The sequence below is a fragment of the Pleurodeles waltl genome, chromosome 10, assembly GCF_031143425.1.
Source record: "Pleurodeles waltl isolate 20211129_DDA chromosome 10, aPleWal1.hap1.20221129, whole genome shotgun sequence".
NCBI classification, from domain to species: Eukaryota; Metazoa; Chordata; class Amphibia; order Caudata; family Salamandridae; genus Pleurodeles; species Pleurodeles waltl.
The window spans coordinates 22,957,069-22,984,221 of NC_090449.1; the positions used below are offsets into that span (position 1 = coordinate 22,957,069).

Sequence of the window (27,153 nt, forward strand, 5' to 3'; positions counted from 1 at the left end):
CACACGTCACCTATGGAGCGTCCTGTCCATGATCAGAGTGAGTTGGTGTTTGTAATGAAGATTAGTTTGGAATAACGGCTGCTTATGGGAGTGTGGCAGGACTGTGAACAGCGCACCCTGGTCAAGAGTTGTTATTGTTCCCACCTAATCCTGGTTAATTACACTTTTCCTTCTCCCCCCTTTCTATAAAGGACCTCTCTTCAACTTTGACGTGCACGAAGACGTCCGGCTCCTGAGTGATGCCACGGTGGAGAAGGACGAGGTGAGGATTGGGTTGGTCTATGTTGGAAGCACCGTGGCGGCTGTAGGGGGAATGGGCAGTACCCCTGAATCTGGGCCTGCGCCCCAGCCTGACTTCTTGGGAAGAGGGCTTACACTTCCGCCTGATGCCTCCGTGTGACCTTCTTGCACCGGGGACTGTCGTGTGGTCACAATAATCCTCCTTGATTGAGTGCCACCCCGCTCCCCCATTCCGGACATGTGATGGACTTCTGTGATTTTATATTATTTTCCAGGTGTAGAGGTCGAGCATGTGTTTCTTTAAGTGCTTCTTGGCTGCCCCACGTGTTCTGTGGATCTCACTGAGAGGGCTTGCTTCATTAATGTGTGTACATGCCATGGGGATTTGCGTCCTTGTCTAGTGGTACATTTTTTTCCCTCATGGTTTTACCATTGTAACTAGGGGTTGTCAGAGTGAAACAATCTTAAGCCACATCAGAGAATGAATGAATGAATTCATTAATTACTGCTTGTTGAAATTCTAAAGCGCGTTACCACCTGGAGGTGTTTTGGTGCTAGACTCCAGTCATAGAGCCCAGTGACAAAACCTAGGGGGTCATTCTTACTTTGGCGGGCGGCGGAGGCCGCCCGCCTAAGTAACCCCGTCAGAACACCGCACCGCGGTCGAAAGACCGCTGCGGTGATTCTGAGATTTGCCCTGGGCTGGCGGGCGGCCGCCAAAAGGCCGCCCGCCAGCCCAGGGCAAATCAACCTTCCCACGAGGACGCCGGCTCAGAATTGAGCCGGCGTAGTGGGAAGGTGCGACGGGTGCAGTGGCACCCGTCGCGTATTTCAGTGTCTGCATAGCAGACACTGAAATACCTTGCGGGGCCCCCTTACGGGGGCCCCTGCAGTGCCCATGCCATTGGCATGGGCACTGCAGGGGCCCCCAGGGGCCCCGCGGCACCCCCTACCGCCATCCTGTTCATGGCGGGTTTCCCGCCATGAACAGGATGGCGGTAGGGGGTGTCTGAATCCCCATGGCGGCTGAGCGCGCTCCGCCGCCATGGAGGATTCAGAAGGGCAGCGGTAAACCGGCGGGTGACCGCCGGTTTACCCTTTCTGACTGCAGCTGAACCGCTGCGGTCAGAATGCCTTTCGGAGCACCGCCGGTCTGTCGGCGGTGCTCCCGTGGCCGGTGACCCTGGCGGTCACCGGCCGCCAGGGTCAGAATCAGGCCCCTAGTGTGTAATTAAAAAGGGTTGTAATTCTATGATCACATTTGAGGGGTTGACCGGGAGCTGGATTTTGAGTCGGAATTCTGTGATAACAGTTGAGGGGTTAGCAGAGAGCTAGATTTAGAGTCAGAACTCTGGGTTAGCAGAGAGCTGGATTTTCAGTCGTTACTCTGATAAAGTTGAGGGGTTAGCAGGGAGCTGGATTTTGAGTCTGGTCACTTTACATGACAGCACATCACCGGAAGTAGCGACCACCACGACTGCATGTTTGAAGGAGGAATGTGCACCAAGCTCTTGTAGTTGGTTTAAAGACATTGTGTGGGCACATATGGGTGGGTAAGGGAGCCTTGGGCAATGGCAACGCTGTGCAGTACGCATAGCGCTTTCAAGGAGATTATTTTTTTGCTAGTAACCCAGTGAACTTTGAAAAGCTGAGGTGATGTGTGATCAGTTTTACTCAGCCCATGGAGCAGACACTCTTTTGAATCGCTTAGTTTGTGAATACTTGGTGGTTCCAAGTACAAGGCGTCGGGATAGTCAAGGCATGGTGACAAGGACGCCTATATCACCTTAAGTACCGTGACAGTGGATGAAGGGGAGAATGCTTGTTCAGGAAACAAGTGAAAGCGCCTTTGCCAGTTTGTGGGATGAATGGCAGAGTCACATCGAGCCAGCATTACAAGCCTTCGAGACTGGAAGAAGGGGGAGGCAGAATAGAATAGCCCACTTGAGGGCGACTGAGACTACTCCACCTTGAAGGTCCTATTAAACTTTGGATGGCCCATGTCGTCAAAAGCCATCAACAGATTCAACGTGATTGGAGCAGTGATGCTGCGACCTTTAACCTGATGTCATCTGTGACTGCAGTGAGCACCTTCTTGTTCGCTGAGCAGATCAAGTCTGATCGTGCAGAATCCGGGGCTGCAGAAAAAAAAGGGGGTGTTGACCTTTTGGTTTTCAAAGATTTTGGACGAGAGGTGAAGAAGGGAGGTGAGGTGGATGTTTTTAGGTCTACCCTACAGACCGCTTTGACACATACCCATTGTGGGACGCGCCATTACCAGCAGTGAGCATGTGCCGTCAGCTCGTTTCTGGTTGACTTTCTCATGTGTCTTTGGCGTTTTCTCCTCTTTTGTGTGTGTGTGTTCCTCTTCTGGAGCAACGTGTTTCCTCCCTTCGCTTATTTTCGGGAAAATACTTTTTATTTATTTATTTTTTGTTTCTAACACTCCATGGCAACGCAGGTGTTTTTCTTGCTCGCTCCTTCGACCCCGTTTGCTGCTTCCCCTTCATAGCCACACCCTCCCACGCGCTCCTGGTGTTTCTCTCCACCCTCCAGCTCGTTTCTTGCTTCTAGGCCGCTCCGCTCCGCTTTAACATAGGAAAAATTGATTGACGAAGACACTTGGTGAGATCTGTTACTCTGCTGATGCATGCTCAATTCTATAGGGTCCTTCTTACAGGTTTTAATAACTGCACAGTGGCCTGTTGGAGGGATGTCTGAGCACAGGCCTTGGATATTGATGAATCTGGATTTTAGCAGATGAATGCTACAACAATTTGGACTTTTATTCAAATGAGCTGGCAATGCGGGAGTTGACAGGGAAGCCCAATTTAGTAAATTGAAAGCTTGCACACCGCCCTGGAAAGGTGCAGCCAGGATGCGCCCGCCCAGCTTCCTGCTGGAGGGCAGTAGGAGACCAAGAACCTGCTGTGCATCCATGGAAGTGGCCACAGTAGTGCAGTCTGAGGTTGGGGGGGGGGGTTAAATTCACTGTTCTGCAGCTCTCTAGGGGACTGCGCTGTCCAGCCGCTCCTAGTCATGGGCGCTGAGGATAAAATTGAAGGACCAGGATCCACAGCGACACCAAAATCCTCGTCCTAATGATGGAAGTGGGGGAAGTGAGTTCGGCACCGACTGAGTGTCCACTTACTTGTCTTTCTAATAATTAGAAAAGTCTGAAATGGGCTTTCACAGGGAGGTGCCCGATGCTTGTCTGTGTACATCTGTTGGGTCCATCAGACAGCTAGGTGGCTCCAGATCATTACTTTTAATATCTCTCTTGCATGCTGGGGCTGGGTGGTAATTCACCTCGAGGGACTAATATGGGGTGTGTCAATGTAATCCTTGCTGCCTTCACTGTTATAGGCAAAAGGTGATGGCACCAATCGTGGGTTGGGGAGGGGAGCAACAATCATGGCGGGGGAGGGGAAGCGGTTCATGCCCAGTGGGCAGCAGGCATTTGGCACCATCCCACACATACTCGCTTACAGAGGCCACTTGTTTCTGGCCTCCAAGCCAGCTCAGGAATGCTTAGTGTGCAGTAGGCCAGAGCCCTGTGTGCTTCCAGTGATAAGTTCAAGTGGTGTCCATACTCTGTAGTAGTTGCTTGGGCACCTGCCTTATAAACAAGCATTGACAAAGCCAGTGGGTCTCACCTTTGGGACCTATGGGTTTTGTCAGTGGGTTTTAGCATGGCTAAAGAAGGGAAAAAAAAACCAAAACAAAAAAAAAAACTTGACACGGCTGCAAGCGTCATTTTGGAAGGGGTCGGCACCTACATAGTGATGCAGGTGTTTATTCTGTGTAGTTACTAATTAGTTTCATTGGTAACTAAAGAGGGGAAAAAAAATTAAAACTTTAAAAAAAAAAGTTTTTTATATTTTATATATATATATATATAATCTCAGGCAGAGGATCAACTGGGGTGGAAGCAACATGTAAGGTGTGTGTGGGGGAAGACAAGCAATGGGTGAGAGCAATGCGGAGCGAACAAGAAGATGATGTCGGGTGAGCAAGGAGTACAGGAGCGGGGAAGAGAAGCGATGCGTGATGTCAACGTGGAGAAGCACGGCCGAGCAAACCATGAGCGAGTAGTGAAGAGGCGGAGAGGAGAAGCAATGCGTGACAGCAAGGAGTAAATGGGGAGAAGCACACGGCCGAGCAAACCATGAGCGAGAAGTATAGGGGTGGGGAGGAGAAGCAATGGGTGAGAGTAACATGGAGTGAACGAGCAGAAGCACACGGCGGATCACACTGTGAGCGAGGAGTATAGGGGCGGGGAGGAGAAGCAATGGGTGAGAGTAACATGGAGTGAACGAGCAGAAGCACACGGCGGATCACACTGTGAGCGAGGAGTATAGGGGCGGGGAGGAGAAGCAATGGGTGAGAGTAACATGGAGTGAACGAGCAGAAGCACACGGCGGATCACACTGTGAGCGAGGAGTATAGGGGCGGGGAGGAGAAGCAATGGGTGAGAGTAACATGGAGTGAACGAGCAGAAGCACACGGCGGATCACACTGTGAGCGAGAAGTATAGGGGCGGGGAGGAGAAGCAATGGGTGAGAGTAACATGGAGTGAACGAGGAGAAGCACACGGCGGATCACACTGTGAGCGAGGAGTATAGGGGCGGGGAGGAGAAGCAATGGGTGAGAGTAACATGGAGTGAACGAGCAGAAGCACACGGCGGATCACACTGTGAGCGAGGAGTATAGGGGCGGGGAGGAGAAGCAATGGGTGAGAGTAACATGGAGTGAACGAGGAGAAGCACACGGCGGATCACACTGTGAGCGAGGAGTATAGGGGCGGGGAGGAGAAGCAATGGGTGAGAGTAACATGGAGTGAACGAGCAGAAGCACACGGCGGATCACACTGTGAGCGAGGAGTATAGGGGCGGGGAGGAGAAGCAATGGGTGAGAGTAACATGGAGTGAACGAGGAGAAGCACACGGCGGATCACACTGTGAGCGAGGAGTATAGGGGCGGGGAGGAGAAGCAATGGGTGAGAGTAACATGGAGTGAACGAGGAGAAGCACACGGCGGATCACACTGTGAGCGAGGAGTATAGGGGCGGGGAGGAGAAGCAATGGGTGAGAGTAACATGGAGTGAACGAGCAGAAGCACACGGCGGATCACACTGTGAGCGAGGAGTATAGGGGCGGGGAGGAGAAGCAATGGGTGAGAGTAACATGGAGTGAACGAGGAGAAGCACACGGCGGATCACACTGTGAGCGAGGAGTATAGGGGCGGGGAGGAGAAGCAATGGGTGAGAGTAACATGGAGTGAACGAGCAGAAGCACACGGCGGATCACACTGTGAGCGAGGAGTATAGGGGCGGGGAGGAGAAGCAATGGGTGAGAGTAACATGGAGTGAACGAGCAGAAGCACACGGCGGATCACACTGTGAGCGAGGAGTATAGGGGCGGGGAGGAGAAGCAATGGGTGAGAGTAACATGGAGTGAACGAGGAGAAGCACACGGCGGATCACACTGTGAGCGAGGAGTATAGGGGCGGGGAGGAGAAGCAATGGGTGAGAGTAACATGGAGTGAACGAGCAGAAGCACACGGCGGATCACACTGTGAGCGAGGAGTATAGGGGCGGGGAGGAGAAGGAATGGGTGAGAGTAACATGGAGTGAACGAGCAGAAGCACACGGCGGATCACACTGTGAGCGAGGAGTATAGGGGCGGGGAGGAGAAGCAATGGGTGAGAGTAACATGGAGTGAACGAGGAGAAGCACACGGCGGATCACACTGTGAGCGAGGAGTATAGGGGCGGGGAGGAGAAGGAATGGGTGAGAGTAACATGGAGTGAACGAGGAGAAGCACACGGCGGATCACACTGTGAGCGAGGAGTATAGGGGCGGGGAGGAGAAGGAATGGGTGAGAGTAACATGGAGTGAACGAGCAGAAGCACACGGCGGATCACACTGTGAGCGAGGAGTATAGGGGCGGGGAGGAGAAGGAATGGGTGAGAGTAACATGGAGTGAACGAGCAGAAGCACACGGCGGATCACACTGTGAGCGAGGAGTATAGGGGCGGGGAGGAGAAGGAATGGGTGAGAGTAACATGGAGTGAACGAGCAGAAGCACACGGCGGATCACACTGTGAGCGAGGAGTATAGGGGCGGGGTGGAGAAGCAATGGGTGAGAGTAACATGGAGTGAACGAGGAGAAGCACACGGCGGATCACACTGTGAGCGAGGAGTATAGGGGCGGGGAGGAGAAGCAATGGGTGAGAGTAACATGGAGTGAACGAGCAGAAGCACACGGCGGATCACACTGTGAGCGAGGAGTATAGGGGAGGAGAAGCAATGGGTGAGAGTAACATGGAGTGAACGAGCAGAAGCACACGGCGGATCACACTGTGAGCGAGGAGTATAGGGGCGGGGAGGAGAAGCAATGGGTGAGAGTAACATGGAGTGAACGAGCAGAAGCACACGGCGGATCACACTGAGCGAGGAGTATAGGGGAGGAGAAGCAATGGGTGAGAGTAACATGGAGTGAACGAGCAGAAGCACACGGCGGATCACACTGTGAGCGAGGAGTATAGGGGAGGAGAAGCAATGGGTGAGAGTAACATGGAGTGAACGAGGAGAAGCACACGGCGGATCACACTGAGCGAGGAGTATAGGGGCGGGGAGGAGAAGCAATGGGTGAGAGTAACATGGAGTGAACGAGCAGAAGCACACGGCGGATCACACTGTGAGCGAGGAGTATAGGGGCGGGGAGGAGAAGGAATGGGTGAGAGTAACATGGAGTGAACGAGCAGAAGCACACGGCGGATCACACTGTGAGCGAGGAGTATAGGGGCGGGGAGGAGAAGCAATGGGTGAGAGTAACATGGAGTGAACGAGGAGAAGCACACGGCGGATCACACTGTGAGCGAGGAGTATAGGGGCGGGGAGGAGAAGCAATGGGTGAGAGTAACATGGAGTGAACGAGGAGAAGCACACGGCGGATCACACTGTGAGCGAGGAGTATAGGGGCGGGGAGGAGAAGCAATGGGTGAGAGTAACATGGAGTGAACGAGGAGAAGCACACGGCGGATCACACTGTGAGCGAGGAGTATAGGGGCGGGGAGGAGAAGCAATGGGTGAGAGTAACATGGAGTGAACGAGCAGAAGCACACGGCGGATCACACTGTGAGCGAGGAGTATAGGGGCGGGGAGGAGAAGCAATGGGTGAGAGTAACATGGAGTGAACGAGCAGAAGCACACGGCGGATCACACTGTGAGCGAGGAGTATAGGGGCGGGGAGGAGAAGCAATGGGTGAGAGTAACATGGAGTGAACGAGCAGAAGCACACGGCGGATCACACTGTGAGCGAGGAGTATAGGGGCGGGGAGGAGAAGCAATGGGTGACCGGAACATGGAGTGAACAGGGGGAAGCACCGCTGAGCAAACCATGAGCGAGGAGTATAGGGGCGGGGTGGAGAAGCAATGGGCGAGAGCAACTTGGAGTGAACGAGGAGAAGCACACTGCCGAGCAAACCATGAGTGAGGAGTAGAGCGGTGGGGAGGAGAAGCAGTGGGTGAGCGGAAGGCATAGACAGGGGAAGCAACACTGGAATGGGGAGGAGAAGCAACGGGCAGGAGCTACATTGGGCGGAGGGGAAGCACATGGGTGAGAAAGCAACGGTGGGTGCTCGCGAGAGCAAGCACAACATGGAAGAGGCACTGAGGCGTACATTGGCGACCGAGCACCACTGAGTGGAGAAGGAGAGACGTGCAGAGGGAGATGGCTGTTTAAAAAAAAAATAACAAACAAAAAAAAAGCACTCGTGCAGTTCTTAACCAAATAAAAAGTCTTGCTTGAAAAGCATGAAGTTGTGGCATTGAAGCTAGTCAGCCAGAAGTGATGGTACAGAGTCTGTGCTCCATGTGAGGGACAAAGATACATTTGACCAGCTCGGACATGAATAAGAAGCAGGCAACTCGGGGACAGGAAATCTAACGAATGATGCTGGCGGACTCAAAGCCCCTGTTTGTTCTTGGTAATCCCACAATATGTGTTGACCTAATTATCATTTGTTTATCCAGAAATAATTTGTGTGTAATCAGTGTGCTCTACTTCTTACAGATGGGCATTGCCATCCCACTTTGTTACTTCTGCAGTCACACACTGTACACATACTTGTGTAGAGCAGCATTGTGGGTGCTGTTTCTTCTGTTTGCAGTATGTGCCCTGCTGGCAGGCCTGTCTGAGCCCAGAGTAAGCCTGCAGCAAGCGGGTGATGCCACTGTGCCTTAATGTTACTTTGGGGAAGGGAAGGGAGAGGATCAGTCTCTGCTTTCAGCTGTTAATGAGTGCCACCCCCTAACCTCTCCCGTCTCCCACCCAGTCTCACGCCGGGAAGGTTGTCCTCCGAAGCTGGTATGAGAAGAACAAACACATCTTTCCTGCAAGCCGCTGGGAGCCCTACGACCCAGAGAAGAAGTGGGATAAGTACACAGTAAGGACACGCAGCAGCTGCCCGTCTCAGATGACTCGCTCAGTGCTTTCTTGCTCTGCCTTGCGTAGTGCTGTCCCTCCAGCCACCACTCCCACCCTGGCGCTCCAAGATTGTGATCCCATCTTCTGTTATCTTCTGGTTCTCTCCCTTTCATTCGATGCTTGACTTTCAGATGCCACCCCTCCCTAAGCTTCTTCATTTATTACCCTTCTGCCACCAAAAGTCTGTCTACTTTGGGCCAAGTTTGCACAGAGCGTTGCCTGCTTGCGTGATCTCACCACCATTCCTGCTTTAATTTCTTTCAAGCACACAAAACCACTTCTAATGCTTTCCTTTTTTTCTCTTACGCACACAGATCCGATGAAAATTGTTCCAAAGGGTAGCATCAGTTTGTCCCTTCCAGTGATTTCCTTTTCCAAATGCATTTTGAAACGCACCGAGGAGGTCGAACCACAGCCACTGCGTAACTTCTAATCATCACGAAATGTAGAATGCTCATGCCTTGATGGTTTGGCCTGGATTCATCGTCCCATGATGCATTACTCTATCTGGATCTACTCAGTTCGAAGTAAGGACATCAATGTCGTTTATGTAGGGTCAACCCCAAGAACATTTTTTTTTTTTTTTTTTTTTAAACACAAATTCCTAATCAAAGATGTAGTTTTAGTAGTTTGTAAAAGTATCTCTTAAGGAGTTGTTAGTAGATACTATATGAGCTATCGCTTGCCTTCCATGTGTTGAAATGTTGAAAACGGCTAGCGCGTTCCCATTTTTTAATGCTCTTATCGTGATTATGTACCAACCGGAGAGGTATAATACAAAAGTAAATCCAGAAGAAAGGGACATTTTGAACAGGAAATGCCATATTAGAAGTGTCATTGGATATGTTGCTCTTGTAATATGGTGGGCGGGAAATCAGTCACCTTCGCGAAGGAGTAACCCATCCACTGAACTCTAAATCAAGCCCATAGACTTCTTTTTGTTTGCAAGGGCTTCTGTCTTGTACATAAAGTTTTGTATTGTTAGAAAATGTTTTAATGTAACAGGATTTTTTTCTGCTGTTTCTGTTCGCCTTGTATCGATGTTGAACGGAATAAATGTTATTTACTTTAACCTGTTACAAAGTGAGTGGTTTTTGCTGGAGAGAGCAGTGGAGATGAAGGTGGTTTCCTGATGCTCTATACATTTCTTGCATTGAAGCAGTTCCTGGGTCTAGTGGTGTCATGACCTGCCCAAGCAGAAAACCAGGCATCTTGTCCTGTCGCTGTCAGTCTGAGGAGCACAGCCTTGATAACACACAGTACTTAATAAATGGATACTAGAAGCTAAACAAATTCAAACTAATGCCAAATACAGGTACCACACGACTGGATCTTTATGAATAATGTGGGAGCCCTCCTATGGCAGGTGCTGGTAGCAGGGATGACTGGTTACGCGCATCTGTACGTGACCCTGGGCTGCTGGTAGAACCCCAGCTCTAGTGCTCAGGTTTTGCTCCCAGCTGGACACCTCCTTATACATTCAGGAGCACAAACCGCATGTTTTGTGTAAATTACACTATAAAAAATACTGGTGTAAAAAACAAAATACTAAAACTTGAATTTATCAATCCCCAAATTACTTTAAAAGTACATTTAAAAAATAATGGGGCTGATTCCAAAGGAAACTAGTAGAAGTCGAATCATTCCATTCGAGTTCTCCGACCATTTTCCTCCTCGTGTTTGTGGCACTTCCAGTGGGATATACGAACACTCCCGGGTATGTACATGGAAGTCAGATTATTAGTTTGGCCTGGCAGCCCCTGCTGGCCTGCACTTATCTGTGCAGATTCCTTCCTGGAAGACGGCCAGATGACTTAAAACCTGTCATTGTCTTTCCTCCCCCTGTACGTTATTCTTGCAAGTACAAAATCCGCGTCCCTGGAGCCCCTTAAAATATGAGGTGGTTGGGGTATGTCTCCGACTAAACCTTTACACTCACTTCGGCATTCCCAGGCACGCAAACTGGGTTTGAAAAAGCATCGGGATAGTTTGTGAATATGCACAAAGCTCAACATTTGTGGGTGTCCCCGGTCTTCCGCCAGCCACCTCCCCCGACCCCCCTCACTTGTGAGAAGACTTTTATTTTATTTTTTTAAAGATATTTATTGGAATCACATAGGGTGTGCATGACATTAGTAGTGAATCGTTGTTTTTTGGCTAAAATAGGTAAACATAGGCACGACAAAATGGTGAAAGCCATCCCCAACTTCCCCCACACCCTCATGCTCTTGTGCAGTGTATCCCATATAATAACATACAGCAAGACTAACCTAGGATAAATGTAATATCCATATATGCGGTTATAGAGTGCGGAAAGGCCCAGCTCCCATCTCAAATCATCCTTTTGTTCCCCCAGTAACCCAGCTGTGGGAGGAAGCTTCGAGTGGGATGATCTAGCTGCCCAGGCTCTTAGATGGTCTTCAAGTTGTTGTCCCTACGGGCATGTTTCATCCGGATTTCCTCTGCTGTAGCCCACTTACAAACATCACTGAGCCGGTATGTGGATTTAGGGGTAGCCACACCCAGCCACTTCCCAGCTCTCGGGCGTTTTGTCGGCAGCAGGCCTAGGAGGACAAGCCCCCTCCTAAGTGTCCTGGTGGGGTGGAGTGGATCAGACCTAGGAGTACCTGTTAGACTTTGAGGGCTAGGCGCCAACTGGTGACCGTGTTTAGATTGGTTGTGACTTCCTGCCAGTAGGACCACACCATGTGTATAAAATCAACGGTGGTGCTCCCACACAGAGGGCAGGTATCTGAACGGGCGGGGTATATAGTGTGTAAGGTTTTCGGGGAGAGATATGCCTGATCGTTGTAGTTATATTGAATTAATTTTAACTTTGCACGGAGCAAGTGAACTGTCTGGACCCCCGCCCTCCCCGACAAAGTCTCGTCTAGCAGCCCCTCCCATTTTGGTTCTCATCTAAACCCTACGCTCATGACTACAAAAGTACACCATCTCTGGATTTTCAGTCGCTGGCGGACTTTGCACTTTAAAAGAATCCACAAACCCCAATTATGTCATTATGATTTGGAGTTAAAGCCACGCGTGCAGATTTTTACACACCTAGGTGGCAATTCGGTGCATGAAAACATTTGTGATAGTGGCCCATTGAGAACAGCCATGACCGCATAATCTAAGAAAGACATCTCATTGTGGACTCCACAAACCGTTACTTGTACATCAAGTATACCAACATCTAACAATCCCTAGTATTTATTCTACCAAAAAGTAGAACTTAATTAACAACAGTAATTTGCTGAAAATGTAGGAGAGAGCAGCAGAAGCAACAAAATTCCCTCCGTCACAACCTGGAACTGCTAATACGGATGGATGATCCGCCCAAAAAATGATGCTGTAGGAAGATGACGCATCCATTTAAAGTTCTGTGGGAGTTTGCCTACCAGCCCTCTAAGAATTCACAAGAGCATTAATATAGAAAGACTCCCAGTATGAATTAAATATCTTGAAAACCTATTGCTTATAAGTAACTGCAAGGTTTCACAGAAATCTCAACAAAGTACACCCCTGCAACGTTTATTATGCCTCTAGTTTGTGAAAAATGTTTTGCCATTGTCACGGGTGGTGTTTTGTATACAAAAAGCGCAACTGATTTATGTGCGCGACTTGTTCAGAATTCACGCGTCCTAAAACATTTGAGGCGTGCTCATATGAAATCTCGCAGCAAAGGCACTCGGGCAGTCCACCTTTGTCGCCCAGCGTACCCAGATTACAAGAAAGCCTAATCGATTTCTCTCCAATGCTTATTGTTGGAGGAGATTGACTGCTGCAGCACCCAGGTCCTTCTCCCAGCTTATAGGATGTGACCAGGCTGACTATAGCCTACGTGGGAACTGTCACCCCACCCACTAGAGTCCTCCTTCTGTACCCTGGATGGGGAACTGCAGGCCCGGGGAGGGTTCATTGGCTGCTGCAGGGTTGAGAGCTCTTACCGGTCTAGGCTAAAGCACGAGCACCCAACTCGAGTGCCTCAAAGTACTCGGGCCCTGCTTCTTCAGGCCCAGTGTGGGTTTCCTTGTTCTGGCCGGGCAAGGAGCTCTGCCCAGCTCCCCACTCCGAGCTCCAGAAGCTCCCTGCCTTGCTGTGGCTGGAGCTCCAGCTCCGCTTGAGTCAACTGACTCCATTGCCTGCAGCAACTCACCGCAGTAGGCACGGTACAACCAGATGGCTCTGTGGTTATCTAGTTGTCTGTGCGCCATGAGAATGATGGTGCACCCACATGGCTGGGCTGTCCTGGAAGTCCTGATGATGGCTTATTTAAAGCTTCTAGCCACATCAGGGCTCTAGGATACATGTGCTCGAACTCCCACTGTCATATACTCCTTTTCATCTGAGCCTTTCTAGGCAGGATTCAGTTTCGTCCCTTCCCTGGGGGAAGAGAGTTCAGAACATTGAGGCTATGCTCATGATCTTTCAGGCTCAGTCCTGGATTTCATTGAAGTTGACTCTGAGGCTTCTGGGGCTGATGGCCTCCTGTATTCTGATCGAGCACCCTAGGTGGCATATGCAGGCTCGGCATTGGGATGTTAAGTTCCAGTGCGCACAACATCAAGGAGACCTCTCGGACCATGTCCAGATCTTGAGAAGACAGAAGGATCTGAAGTGGTGCCTGCTAGACTGAGTCTGCGGCAGACCCCTCTCCCTTTTCCACTCAGAACTGACAATGATGACTGAGATATCGCTTCTGGGTTGGGGTGGCCATCTGTGAGAGGTGGCGATCAGAGGCATCTGGTCTCCGGCTCCATATCAACCTTTTACAGCTATGGACCGTCCATTTGGCACTGGCTGGTACAAGTTCTTACAGACTATGCTGCTGCCATGTGGTACTGCAACAAACAGGGTGGGGTGAACCCTGTGCCAAGAAGCATTGCACTTCTGGAAATCGCTGACCCACCAACAAATGTTCCTGGTGGTGAACCACCTGGCAGGATCATTGAATGCCAGGGCAAACTAGCTCAGCTACATCTGGAGGTGGCATAAGGTCTCGTTTGTGAATTGGGAGAACCTTGGCTCGATCTGTTCACTAGCGCAGGGAGGGCACAATGTCTTCACTTCTGCATGTTGGAATATTCAAAATGTCTATCGTTCTTGGAGATAAGTTCAGCCTCAAGTGGAACTCTGGACTTGTGCGTGCCTTTCTACCAATACCACTCCTTCCCCAAGTTCTCAAGAAGATAAGGACAGACCGGGCTCAAGTCATCATAGTGGGCCCGGATTGGGCATGGCAAGTATTGTGTCCTGAACTCCTGAGCTTGATCATATTCCCTCCAATTAGGCAGCCCCTCCAGGAGGAACTCCTGTAACAGCAGAACAGTAGAGTTCTCCACCCTGGCCTACTCAGTCACTACCTTTATGCATGGAGACTGAGTGCCTCAGCAGAACACCTTCGACCTTCCTCTGGACATGGTGAGTGTTATCACGGTAGCCAGACGTCCCTCAATGAAAACTCTATATGGTTGTCATTGGAATGAATTGTAGTTTGGGACGGCGATCACCAGATTGACCTTCTCGAGGCCAAACAGTCTAATATTTTGTATTTGTTCTGTCTCTCGCCCGGCACGACCTTGCTCTAGGCACAGCTAGACGGTATGTTTCGGCCCTCTCTGCCGCCTTATTGTTGCTCAATCAGCCCTCTTCATTTAAATCACCTGTTGTGATACGTTAAAGGACTGTAACATGTTTCCCCAGTCACTGGTAGTGATACTCCAGTTGGTCTTCAGTCTTGTCCGTGCGCATCTGATGTGTACTCCATTCAAGCCACTCCACAGTTGTCTTTACAGCTCATCACCATCACGACTGTAGCTGCCATCACCTCACGTCAGGCTTTGTATGTTTAGCCACCATACACCACCTTTTCCCCAACAAGCTTGTTCTGCATACTAGGGCATCCCGAATGTTGTGACATCATTCCATGTCAGCCAAACCATCACTCTGCCGGCGTTTTATGCTGCACCTCACCCCTCTGAGGACGAGGATGAGGAGAGGCTCCATCACTTGCACTCTGAGGTTCTACATGGTTGCACCAGACACCAGCAGGTGGACGTTCAGCTGTTTTTGGGATTCACTGGAGCAAAAAAAGGCAAAGCTGTGCGGATGCGGACCATCTCATGCTGGCTTGTGCTCTGCTTTGATCGGCTATGCACTGTTGGAGACCCGGCCTCCATAAGGACTGTCCCCCCCCCATTCGACCAGGTCCAAAGCTGCTACTGCTGTGTTAGCACATGAAGTCTGTGTCCTAGACATCTGCCAGGCAGCTATGTGGGTGTCCCTCCATGCGTTCACAAAAGCATTAATGTCTGCACAGCCAAGTTAGCAAGAATGCTACTTTGCTCGCTTGGTTCTGTGGGACTTCCTGGTTTAAGTTCATCCATAGCCCTCCTTTGATTATTTCCTACTCTGGTTTCTTTTCAAAAGGTGAGGAGTCTGTGGCGAGCAGTCTCTATCGGAAGAACACATTACTTACCTTCAGTACCACTCTTTAACACTTTCTGGTGGAGAGTATCTAGCCGTAGATTCCTCACCAACCTCACATTCTCCCTGTTCTCTGGTTCGAGTTTACCATTAATAAGATTCCAAATCTAGGATTTTAAAAATTTGCTTTTGGGGCTCCACGTCCGAGGCGTGGAGAGACTCAAAAGGAACTGACATCAGTGCCCAGGAGTGGCACCTCCATAGTGGAACGGCGTCAGTGTGCTGTTGCACCGCACAACCTTTTGATAAGCACCGGTACAAAGACAAATGTTTTTCCGGCCCAGTCTGATTCCTGGGGGAAACTACAGCTTGATAGAGTCCCTACCAGACAGAGCGTTACCAAAGGTAAATAAGTTGTTCATCTGGTACATGATTACTGTATTTGGATGTATGATGGCTGTTTCTGGCATGTGATGGCTGTAAGTGACATATAGTGACTTACATAAAATATGATCACTGCACCTGGACGTAGGGTGGTTGCACTTTCGCTAGGATGGCTGTATTGAGCCATTGATATGCTGAACCATAGCAAAGGATGTCAGCGCTTGGCATAGTATGAAAATGCCTGTCAATAGGATGAGTGCTATTGCCTAGTAACTGTAAATGGGGGTATATTTCTGGGCATGTGATGTCTAGTTCTAGCATGTGATGGTAGTACTCAGTCAAATGGTGGCTGCATCTGGGCGTAAAAATGCTCTACTTGGGCATTTGATGGCGGTACCCAGACATAAGAGACTGCAATTAGGCTTTCAAGGCTATGCATAGGTATTTGAGCCTACCATGGACATACTTATATGCACATGTGGGCATATAATTGTGCTTGGGCATCCGAGGCAATATTTCTACGTATGGCGGTTCTGCCTGGGTGGAAAGGTGCCATGGGGTGGTTCCACTTACCAAAAAACAGGGGGGACCCTATAACCCTAACCTGCCCAGGGTCAATATAACGTCAGAGTAAGCGACAGGTAGGGACAAATTTAGTCCTAAGTTTTAATAACAGTACTTAATTCTGTTACTCCTGATTTCATTTCTTTCTCCTATTTCTTTTGATTTTTTTTTTTTAACAAAAAAGGAGCTATGATTGTTCAATACATGAATAAATAAATAAACACCACATTAATAATAAATATAAACAATAGACAAAACATTACTCACATTACTAGCAAATGAAACAAGTATAAAGTTTAACAATATAAGAAACCCACCAAAGGTGGTGCCCTACGCATTTAATTAGTGGTCACTATCGCATAGCTACACGTATGATCCACTCCTACTTGCTAAGGTTGTGGGCTTTACATGCACTTGGCTATCAACGCGCTGTGTATTTCTTTCACACAAGCGTGATATAGTGCATCTCAAGTCTTTACGTTATAGTCCATTGTTTAGCAAGCCCACACACTTGCAATAAAAAGAAGTCAACGCGTTTCGGCCTTCTGATTTAGGGCCTCATCAGGACTGGATAGGGCAATAGCATTTCTGAATTGTAGAAAAAGGAGCTAGATGTCTCTTAGCAACTAAATTTACCCGGAAGACGCGTCCTAAGGCAGGTTTGCCGTATGGAGAACGACACGAGCAAACGCCGGGCACGGTAAACGGTGTGAGCCCCAACGCCACACTTCGTTAAAAACAACCTAAGTAGTAAGGCTCACAGATTGAATCATTTGAGGAAGGCAGACAGCAACTAGCTCCTTTTTCTACAATTCAGAAATGCTATTGCCCTTTTCCACTCCTGATGAGGCCCTAAATCAGAAGGCCGAAACGCGTTGACTTCTTTTTATTGCAAGTGTGTGGGCTTGCTAAACAATGGACTATAACGTAAAGACTTGAGATGCACTATATCACGCTTGTGTGAAAGAAATACACAGCGCGTTGATAGCCAAGTGCATGAAAAGCCCACAACCTTAGTAAGTAGGAGTGGATCATACGTGTAGCTATGCGATAGTGACCACTAATTAAATGCGTAGGGCACCACCTTTGGTGGGTTTCTTATATTGTTTAACTTTATAATTGTTTCATTTGCTAGTAATGTGAGTAATGTTTTGTCTATTGTTTATATTTATTATTAATGTGGTGTTTATTTATTTATTCATGTATTGAACAATCATAGCTCCTTTTTTGTTAAAAAAAAATCGAAATAAATATGAGAAAGAAATGAACTCAGGAGTAACAGAATTAAGTACTGTTATAAAAATTTAGGACTAAATTTGTCCCTACCTGTGGCTTACTCTTTGACGTGATGGGGTGGTTCCACATCAGTACCTTTTAAAGCTCATGCATTTGGTCGTGAATCTCATTGTATTGACTGTCAGTCTGTAAGGATGAAGTCTGCGCTTTCATGGATAGACTCATGTTATCAGTCCTACACAAATGAAATGTTCAATTAAAATTGATGTGAGATTAACCTATACATTTTAAGTGGGGTGTAACTCTGCATCATGTGCATTACCTGCTGCCCCTACGGTGCTGGTTAACTGAGCCTGGTGGAAACCTTTTGCCCTGTTCGAGTGCCCTTCTCAGACTCCCTGCCTTTGTGTAAAGTGATGCTTCTCACAGCAGATGGCTCTGGGGCTTGCTCTAAGCAGGAGCACCCACTACATGGACACAGAGGTGTGAGACCGCTGCCCCGGGCTGTAATGAACCTTCCAGAAGCAGCATTAGAAACAGGCGAAGGGCAGGCTTGGCTCAGAAACTCCCTCATGGTGAGAGAAACCGCAGTCTGCCCCTCGCCTCTGCTACATGGCGATGCTGGGGAAGGAACCAGCTAGTTTCCCCTCGCTAAGACAGCTAGTAGAATTGCTCAAGTAGCCATCGCTACACCCCCCTGACTTCAGTGTCTGTCCCTCCGCTGCACAGATCTAGGAATGCAGACAGCACACTTCCACGGTTTGTGAACCTCTTCCCCCCCCCCCCCCCCCCCCCCCCCAGTGCCACAGTCAGGAGCGTCCAGAACGGATCCACTTTGAGTTAATCCTGTGAGCTGAGCTTTGGGGGTGAACATCAGAAGACACACCTGCACCATCTGCAGTTTCCTCTTCAGTGTTTGCATTATTCACACTCTCACGTTGCTGAGACCTGAGGTTACTGCTGCCTTTGAATGTGGCCTAAAACTCTGCGTTTCCCTGGACGTGGTTCCAGCCACTACTCTACAGTCCTGACCCTGGGCTGGCAGCTGTTCTTGCTTTCATGCGCTAGAATGTCTGCCCGATTCTAGTGCTTCCCAAAAGTACCTAATATAGACCTCTCACATGCAACACAATGTTTATTTCTACAGTTTTTTGTATGCTAAGATTACACACTGGTCTCTCCACCATTCCTCCTGCAACTTGTGGCTGCCTCAGGGCAAGATGTCTCTTTGGACCACCAAGGGCAGTGACCGCCCAAGTGTGAACTATGATCAGACAGAATTCCATAAAGGAGCTTGTCGAAACTTACTGCAAACCATAACCTGTGCGCCTCTATAGCACTCTTCATTCATCGCACTGCTAAGCGCTGCAGTCCACAACGTAACCGCACCTCAGCGGCCACCAACCACAGCGTGAACCACCTCCCACGTGTGGTCAAAACACGTCAGCCTTGTAGACGAGCCCTTCTGCACGCCACAGAGGGGTGGAGAGCGCTATATACATTTTACAATACAATATAGCCAGCTGGACCGTGCCTTGTACAACGAAAACAAGCTTAGGCAAAAGGCTTTCACCTATGTGAAATCTTTTGGCTTTGTCAATTTTTTTATTTTATTTAGCTATGTACAGCAGTTCCGCTGAAAGTAAAAGAAAAAAAAATAACAAAAACATTGACAGCCAAAAACCTTTAGTGTTTGGCTTTGCTAATATTTTGAAGCATGTTGTACAACAGAACGACTGAAAGTGAACATTAAGTAAATGCTAAGACGCAGCCAGCGTTCACCGTGTCATAGCTTTTTGTTTTATATATCCTTTCTGCAGGGTTGTTTACGAGACCAGGGCAGATTTGGACGTAGTATGTTTAAAATAAGAGCTTGCATGTGAATTCCATCAATTTGTGAAACTATTTCTGAATAATTATGACCTGGCTTGCCAAAAAAAAAAAAAAAAAAAAAAAACACACACAAAACAAACAATAACCGGGATGATTCACGTCTGATTGCTTCCAGAGGAAGGCTGCTCACTGCACTTGTGTGTGTGTGTGGGTGGGGGGGGAGCTTGTTCACTGAAAGGAGATCACTGCAGGGGACAGGCGGCGCTTCTCTTGCCTGGCACCAGAGCATCTGAGTTCATGGCATCAAGATGAGCCCTCCAGGTCCTCGTGGTCTCAGGGCGTCGATCCTCAGAGAGAAGCGGAGGGTTGCAGATGACCGAAGTACCACCACAGTTAATGTCCACGAGTATGTCAGATGATAGAAGTACCACCATGTAGGAGACTGGACTGGCTTGTAGTGAGTACCAAGGGGTACTTACACCTTGCACCAGGCCCAGGTATCCCTTATTAGTGTATAGGGTGTCTAGCAGCTTAGGCTGATAGATAATGGTAGCTTAGCAGAGCAGCTTAGGCCGAACGAGGAGACGTGTGAAGCTACTACAGTACCACAAGTGTCACTTGCACAATATCATAAGAAAACACAATACACAGTTATACTAAAAAATAAAGGTACTTTATTTTTATGACAATATGCCAAAGTATCTCTGAGTGTACCCTCAGAGTGAGGATAGCAAATATACACAAGTTATATGTACACAGTACTAAAAATATGCAGTATAGTCTTAGAAAACAGTGCAAACAATGTATAGTTACAATAGGATGCAATGGGAACACATAGGGATAGGGGCAACACAAACCATATTCTCCAAAAGTGGAATGCGAACCACGAATGGACCCCAAACCTATGTGACCTTGTAGAGGGTCGCTGGGACTATTAGAAAATAGTGAGAGTTAGAAAATTAGCCCTCCCCAAGACCCTGAAAAGTGAGTGCAAAGTGCACTAAAGTTCCCCCAAGGACATAGAAGTCGTGATAGAGGAATAATGCAGGAAAGACACAAACCAACAATGCAACAACAATGGATTTCCAATCTAGAGTACCTGTGGAACAAGGGGACCAAGTCCAAAAGTCACTAGCAAGTCGGAGATGGGCAAATGCCCAGGAAATGCCAGCTGTGGGTGCAAAGGAGCTTCTACTGGACAGAAGAAGCAGAGGTTTCTGCAGGAACGAAAAGGGCTAGAGACTTCCCCTTTGGTGGACGGATCCCTCTCGCCGTGGAGAGTCGTGCAGAAGTGTTTTCCCGCCGAAAGAACGCCAACAAGCCTTGCTAGCTGCAAATCGTGCGGTTAGCGTTTTTGGACGCTGCTGTGGCCCAGGAGGGACCAGGAGGTCACAAATTGGACCAGGAGGTAGAGGGGACGTCGAGCAAGACAAGGAGCCCTCTCAGCAGCAGGTAGCACCCGGAGAAGTGCCAGAAACAGGCACTACGAGGATGCGTGAAACGGTGCTCACCCGAAGTTACACAAAGGAGTCCCACGTCGCCGGAGACCAACTTAGAAAGTCGTGCAATGCAGGTTAGAGTGCCGTGGACCCAGGCTTGGCTGTGCACAAAGGATTTCTGCCGGAAGTGCACAGGGGCCGGAGAAGTTGCAAAAGTCGCGGTTACCAACAATGCAGTCTGGAGTGGGGAGGCAAGGACTTACCTCCACCAAACTTGGACTGAAGAGTCACTGGACTGTGGGAGTCACTTGGACAGAGTTGCTGGATTCAAGGGACCTCGCTCGTCGTGCTGAGAGGAGACCCAAGGGACCGGTAATGCAGCTTTTTGGTGCCTGCGGTTGCAGGGGGAAGATTCCGTCGACCCACGGGAGATTTCTTTGGAGCTTCTGGTGCAGAGAGGAGGCAGACTACCCCCACAGCATGCACAAGCAGGAAAACAGTCGAGAAGGCAGCAGGATCAGCGTTACAGAGTTGCAGTAGTCGTCTTTGCTACTATGTTGCAGGTTTGCAGGCTTCCAGCGCGGTCAGCAGTCGATTCCTTATCAGAAGGTGAAGAGAGAGATGCAGAGGAACTCTGATGAGCTCTTGCATTCGTTATCTAAAGTTTCCCCAGAGACAGAGACCCTAAATAGCCAGAAAAGAGGGTTTGGCTACCTAGGAGAGAGGATAGGCTACTAACACCTGAAGGAGCCTATCAGAAGGAGTCTCTGACGTCACCTGGTGGCACTGGCCACTCAGAGCAGTCCAGTGTGCCAGCAGCACCTCTGTTTCCAAGATGGCAGAGGTCTGGAGCACACTGGAGGAGCTCTGGACACCTCCCAGGGGAGGTGCAGGTCAGGGGAGTGGTCACTCCCCTTTCCTTTGTCCAGTTTCGCGCCAGAGTAGGGGCCCCTGAACCGGTGTAGACTGGCTTATGCAGAATTGGGCACATCTGTGCCCAAGAAAGCATTTCCAGATGCTGGGGGAGGCTACTCCTCCCCTGCCTTCACACCATTTTCCAAAGGGAGAGGGTGTAACACCCTCTCTCAGAGGAAGTCCTTTGTTCTGCCATCCTGGGACAAGCCTGGCTTGACCCCAGGGGGGCAGAAACCTGTCTGAGGGGTTGGCAGCAGCTGCAGTGAAACCCCAGAAAAGGCAGTTTGGCAGTACCAGGGTCTGTGCTACAGACCACTGGGATCATGGAATTGTCCCAATAATGCCAGGATGGCATAGAGGGGGCCATTCCATGATCTTAGACATGTTACATGGCCATATTCGGAGTTACCATTGTGAAGCTACATATAGGTAGTGACCTATATGTAGTGCACGCGTGTAATGGTGTCCCCGCACTCACAAAGTTCAGGGAATTGGCCCTGAACAATGTGGGGGCACTTTGGCTAGTGCCAGGGTGCCCTCACACTAAGTAACTTTGCACCTAACCTTTACCAGGTAAAGGTTAGACATATAGGTGACTTATAAGTTACTTAAGTGCAGTGTAAAATGGCTATGAAATAACGTGGACGTTATTTCACTCCGGCTGCAGTGGCAGGCCTGTGTAAGAATTGTCAGAGCTCCCTATGGGTGGCAAAAGAAATGCTGCAGCCCATAGGGATCTCCTGGAACCCCAATACCCTGGGTACCTCAGTACCATATACTAGGGAATTATAAGGGTGTTCCAGAAAGCCAATGTAAATTGGTAAAATTGGTCACTAGCCTGTTAGTGACAATTTGAAAGAAATGAGAGAGCATAACCACTGAGGTTCTGGTTAGCAGAGCCTCAGTTAGGCACCACACAGGGAACACATACATATAGGCCACAAACTTATGAGCACTGGGGTCCTGACTAGCAGGGTCCCAGTGACACATAACAAACATACTGAAAACATAGGGTTTTCACTATGAGCACTGGGCCCTGGCTTGCAGGATCCCAGTGAGACAGTGAAAACACCCTGACATACACTCACAAACAGGCCAAAAGTGGGGGTAACAAGGCTAGAAAGAGGCTACTTTCTCACACACCACAGTTAATGTCCATGAGTATGTCAGATGACAGAAGTACCGCCACTGTTAATGTCCACGAGTATGTCAGATGATAGAAGTACCGCTACTGTTAATGTCCACGAGTATGTCAGATGATAGAAGCACTGCTACTGTTAATGTCCACGAGTATGTCAGATGATAGAAGCACCGCCACTGTTAATGTCCACGAGTATGTCAGATGATAGAAGCACCGCCACTGTTAATGTCCACGAGTATGTCAGATGACCGAAGTACCGCTACTGGTAATGTCCACGAGTATGTCTGATGACCGAAGTACCACTACTGGTAATGTCCACGAGTATGTCTGATGACCGAAGTACCACTACTGGTAATGTCCACGAGTATGTCAGATGACGGAAGTACCGCAACTGTTAATGTTCACGAGTATGTCAGATGACCGAAGTACCACCGCTGTTAATGTCCACGAGTATGTCAGATGATAGAAGTACCGCCACTGTTAATGTCCACGAGTATGTCAGATGACCGAAGTACCGCTACTGGTAATGTCCACGAATATGTCTGATGACCGAAGTACCACTGCTGTTAATGTCCACGAGTATGTCAGATGATAGAAGTACCACCACTGTTAATGTCCACGAGTATGTCAGATGACGGAAGTACCGCTACTGTTAATGTCCACGAGTATGTCAGATGATAGAAGTACCACCGCTGTTAATGTCCACGAGTATGTCAGATGACCCAAGTACCGCTACTGTTAATGTCCATGAGTATGTCAGATGACCCAAGTACCGCTACTGTTAATGTCCATGAGTATGTCAGATGACAGAAGTACTGTTAATGTCCACGAGTATGTCAGATGATAGAAGTACCGCCACTGGTAATGTCCACGAGTATGTCAGATGATAGAAGTACCGCTACTGTTAATGTCCACGAGTATGTCAGATGACCGAAGTACCGCTACTGGTAATGTCCACGAGTATGTCAGATGACCGAAGTACCACTACAGGTAATGTCCACGAGTATGTCAGATGACCGAAGTACCGCTACTGTTAATGTCCACGAGTATGTCAGATGATAGAAGTACCGCTACTGTTAATGTCCACGAGTATGTCAGATGACAGAAGTACCACTATTGTTAATATCCACAAGTATGTCAGATGACAGAAGTACCGCTACTGTTAATGTCCACGAGTATGTCAGATGACGGAAGTACCGCTACTGTTAATATCCACAAGTATGTCAGATGACAGAAGTACCGCTACTGTTAATATCCACAAGTATGTCAGATGACAGAAGTACCGCTACTGTTAATATCCACAAGTATGTCAGATGACGGAAGTACCGCTACTGTTAATATCCACAAGTATGTCAGATGACGGAAGTACCGCTACTGTTAATATCCACAAGTATGTCAGATGACAGAAGTACCGCTACTGTTAATATCCACAAGTATGTCAGATGACAGAAGTACCGCTACTGTTAATATCCACAAGTATATCAGATGACAGAAGTACCGCTACTGTTAATGTCCACGAGTATGTCAGATGACCGAAGTACCGCTACTGTTAATGTCCACGAGTATGTCAGATGACCGAAGTACCGCTACTGTTAATATCCACAAGTATGTCAGATGACAGAAGTACCGCTACTGTTAATGTCCACGAGTATGTCAGATGACAGAAGTACCGCTACTGTTAATATCCACAAGTATGACAGAAGTACCGCTACTGTTAATGTCCACGAGTATGTCAGATGACCGAAGTACAGCTACTGGTAATGTCCACGAGTATGTCAGATGATAGAAGTACCACTACAGGTAATGTCCACGAGTATGTCAGAAGTACCGCTACTGTTAATGTCCACGAGTATGTCAGATGATAGAAGTACCGCTACTGTTAATGTGCACGAGTATGTCAGCTGACAGAAGTATCACTATTGTTAATATCCACGAGTATGTCAGATGACCGAAGTACCACTACAGGTAATGTCCACGAGTATCTCAGATGACAGAAGTACCACTACTGTTAATGTCCATGAGTATCTAAGATCAGCTGCGGGCGACCCTCAACCCCATCACCTCCACAATATGAAGAGGTGTCTGTTGTCAGAAGGTGGCACAAGGATAGAAAACTTTAACAAATCGGTTTGTCAACCCAGCTGCCAAAAAAAAAAAAAAAAAAGCATTGGCAAAGCCAATAGGTTTTCCCATGCACACTGCCAGGCTACAGCAGCGCAGTGATACGCAGCATGGCAAAAAGTTAGAAAAAGTGATATGACATGGCCAGTACTGGCCGTGCCATAGGGCTTTTTTCCGGTGGGAGGGAGCACAGCAACCAACAGCGGGGATGGGGCGAGCAACAACCAGGGTGGAAGAGAACAGGGGGGTGGGGGAGGAGCGACAGGACAGCCAATACAAAACAAGCATTTGCAATGCAACGGGTCTCGCGTTTGCTCATGTTAGAGCTGATAGCGTTGTGAACTCCTAACCCGACTTTTCACCTATCGGCAAAAGTGCATTTATGTATGTAACCTGAAAAAGTGCAATTAACTATGTAAAGCGCTCGACTTCTGCCAAGCGAAATCGCGCTAGTAAATTAGAGAAAAAGTAGTCCACGAGCCAGACAGAAAACAGCGAGCCTCGCATGTTTTCTGTACTTGGTCACTGCGCTCGAGGAGGGCTTGCCACCGGAAAAGGTATGACGTTTGCGTGCCTTCGACTAATGAAAGCAAGCAGATTTTATTAGGCAAGCCCATGAACCAATGAAAACACTGATGTGACGTCGACAGGGCTCCGAGCCCTTTTCTAAACATTAAAGCGTCTCGCTGCGATACGCATGCGCGAGCGCATGCAACACAGGCTCGACCCTAAAAAGTGCTTTGACACAATAGCGCTGGCTGCGTCATAGCGTTTTTTTTTCATTTCAGATGGAGGTCGGGCAAGCAACTTCCTGCCAGTGTTTGGGGCGACCAGGCGAGAAACGACGGGCAAGCAAAGCAATGACTGGGGAAGCAGCACAATGGCGGGGCAAGCAACAAAAATAAAAATAAGTACCTCGGAATGCCCGCGAGCAGTGGAAGGATGCAGTACTTGGCCCAAGCTCCAATGAAGAACAAGTGAAGCAGGGATGTACTGACCAAAGAGGAGCCAGCAAATGAGTGATGATTTAGATAAACAATAGCAATCAATGGGCAGGCTCCTACCCCCCCACCCCATCCATCCTAACATCCTAACAAAATGTCTTGTAAGCTGCAGCACGTGTGCTGTGCAAGCAAGACCTAAAAAGGTCATTTTTTTTACTTTCTCATTAATTTGGTTTCATCACTCTTTGTCACCCTAAAGTTTCTGCTTTACCCCCCTTCTGAAAGTGCTTTAGCATTTGAGACTATAATTATGCCGAAAGCTGTCTGAATACCTCATTGGGCTCATCAAATCCAGCAAGGGCCAATCAGCCTTTCATCTGTCTGAGGTCTGTAAACTGAGTAGCATTAATTTAAGTAATATCAAAAACTGTAAATAATAGCATTTATGAACTACACAGCGTGGTGCTCGGCAGCATATAAAACATTTTTGTATTATTTGAGAATAGTTTTTAGCTGCAAGAGTCTGGCATTATATAGTGGCTGTGTTTGGGTGTGGCACGGCTGTAGTGCTGGCCAGCACTAGTGGTGTTCTTTAATATCATGGCAGCACCATATTTAATGTTTGGTAACTAATAAAGTTTTTCTCTGCTTCCACAAGGCCTTCATTTATTAATCCTATCATGTGATATCAGATCCAGTTTTGCACTCGAGCTGCCATAGTTTGAGGCCACTTGATGAAAGGTCATTTCATGTCTCTATGATGCCATCTGCGAGTGTAGTTAGGGGCATTGACGCCGTTTTGGGATCGCGGCGGCCCCTTGCGCCCTCTGGCAATGCTTTTGTGGCCCCTGGGCTCAGAGGTGGCAAGATCCATGCTAAGGACACAGAAGCAGCTTGGCGTTCTTTATTTTCCGACTATTATTCAGTATACCAACAGTGTATAGTATTCTGTGATTCTCCAGTCATTTAACACACAATGGAACACATTAGCTGGAGCAGGGCATTTTGGTGGCAGCTGTGATGGGTCAGAATGATTTTAAATGAATATTGTGTGTGCATGCGGGCGAGAGCATGCTTATGTGAAAGAGCATGTGTGTCTGTGTGTAAGCATGTGCGTGAAATTGAGTGAGTCAGTGACAGTGAAGGAGATGGTGTAAGATTGTCAGTAAGTATGAGTGAATGAGAGGAGTGAGTACAAGTGAGGACTGAGAACAGACAATGTGTAAGGTGGTGTAAGAGAGTGAGTGAGAATAAATGATTGAGTGTGAGAGAGTGAATATGAGTGTGAGTGAGTGTGATATGATGCTTGCGAGTTAGTCGTTGGCCCTGGCATTCTGAAGGTAATCATTGCCTGTGACAAAATACTGGCACTGGCTCACTGGGGGCAGTTATTACATAAAAGGCACCAATGGTAA

At 48.5% G+C, this 27,153-nt stretch overlaps 1 protein-coding gene across 2 annotated transcripts in view; it reads left to right on the forward strand.

The window, feature by feature from the left end:
• Nucleotides 1–26,395, forward strand: part of FAM50A (family with sequence similarity 50 member A) — a 46,711-nt gene extending 20,316 nt beyond the window's left edge. Inside the window, exons 11-13 of one of the 2 annotated variants that reach the window (XM_069209500.1) lie at nucleotides 192–262; nucleotides 8,581–8,691; nucleotides 9,047–9,804. In XM_069209500.1, the coding sequence (XP_069065601.1) occupies nucleotides 192–262; nucleotides 8,581–8,691; nucleotides 9,047–9,055 (191 nt within the window). In that variant the 3' untranslated portion in view covers nucleotides 9,056–9,804. Of the gene's footprint in view, nucleotides 1–191; nucleotides 263–8,580; nucleotides 8,692–9,046; nucleotides 9,805–25,582 lie in introns of those variants that run through there. The other variant, XM_069209501.1, reaches the window with a different exon arrangement.
• Nucleotides 26,396–27,153: the final 758 nt, after the last annotated feature.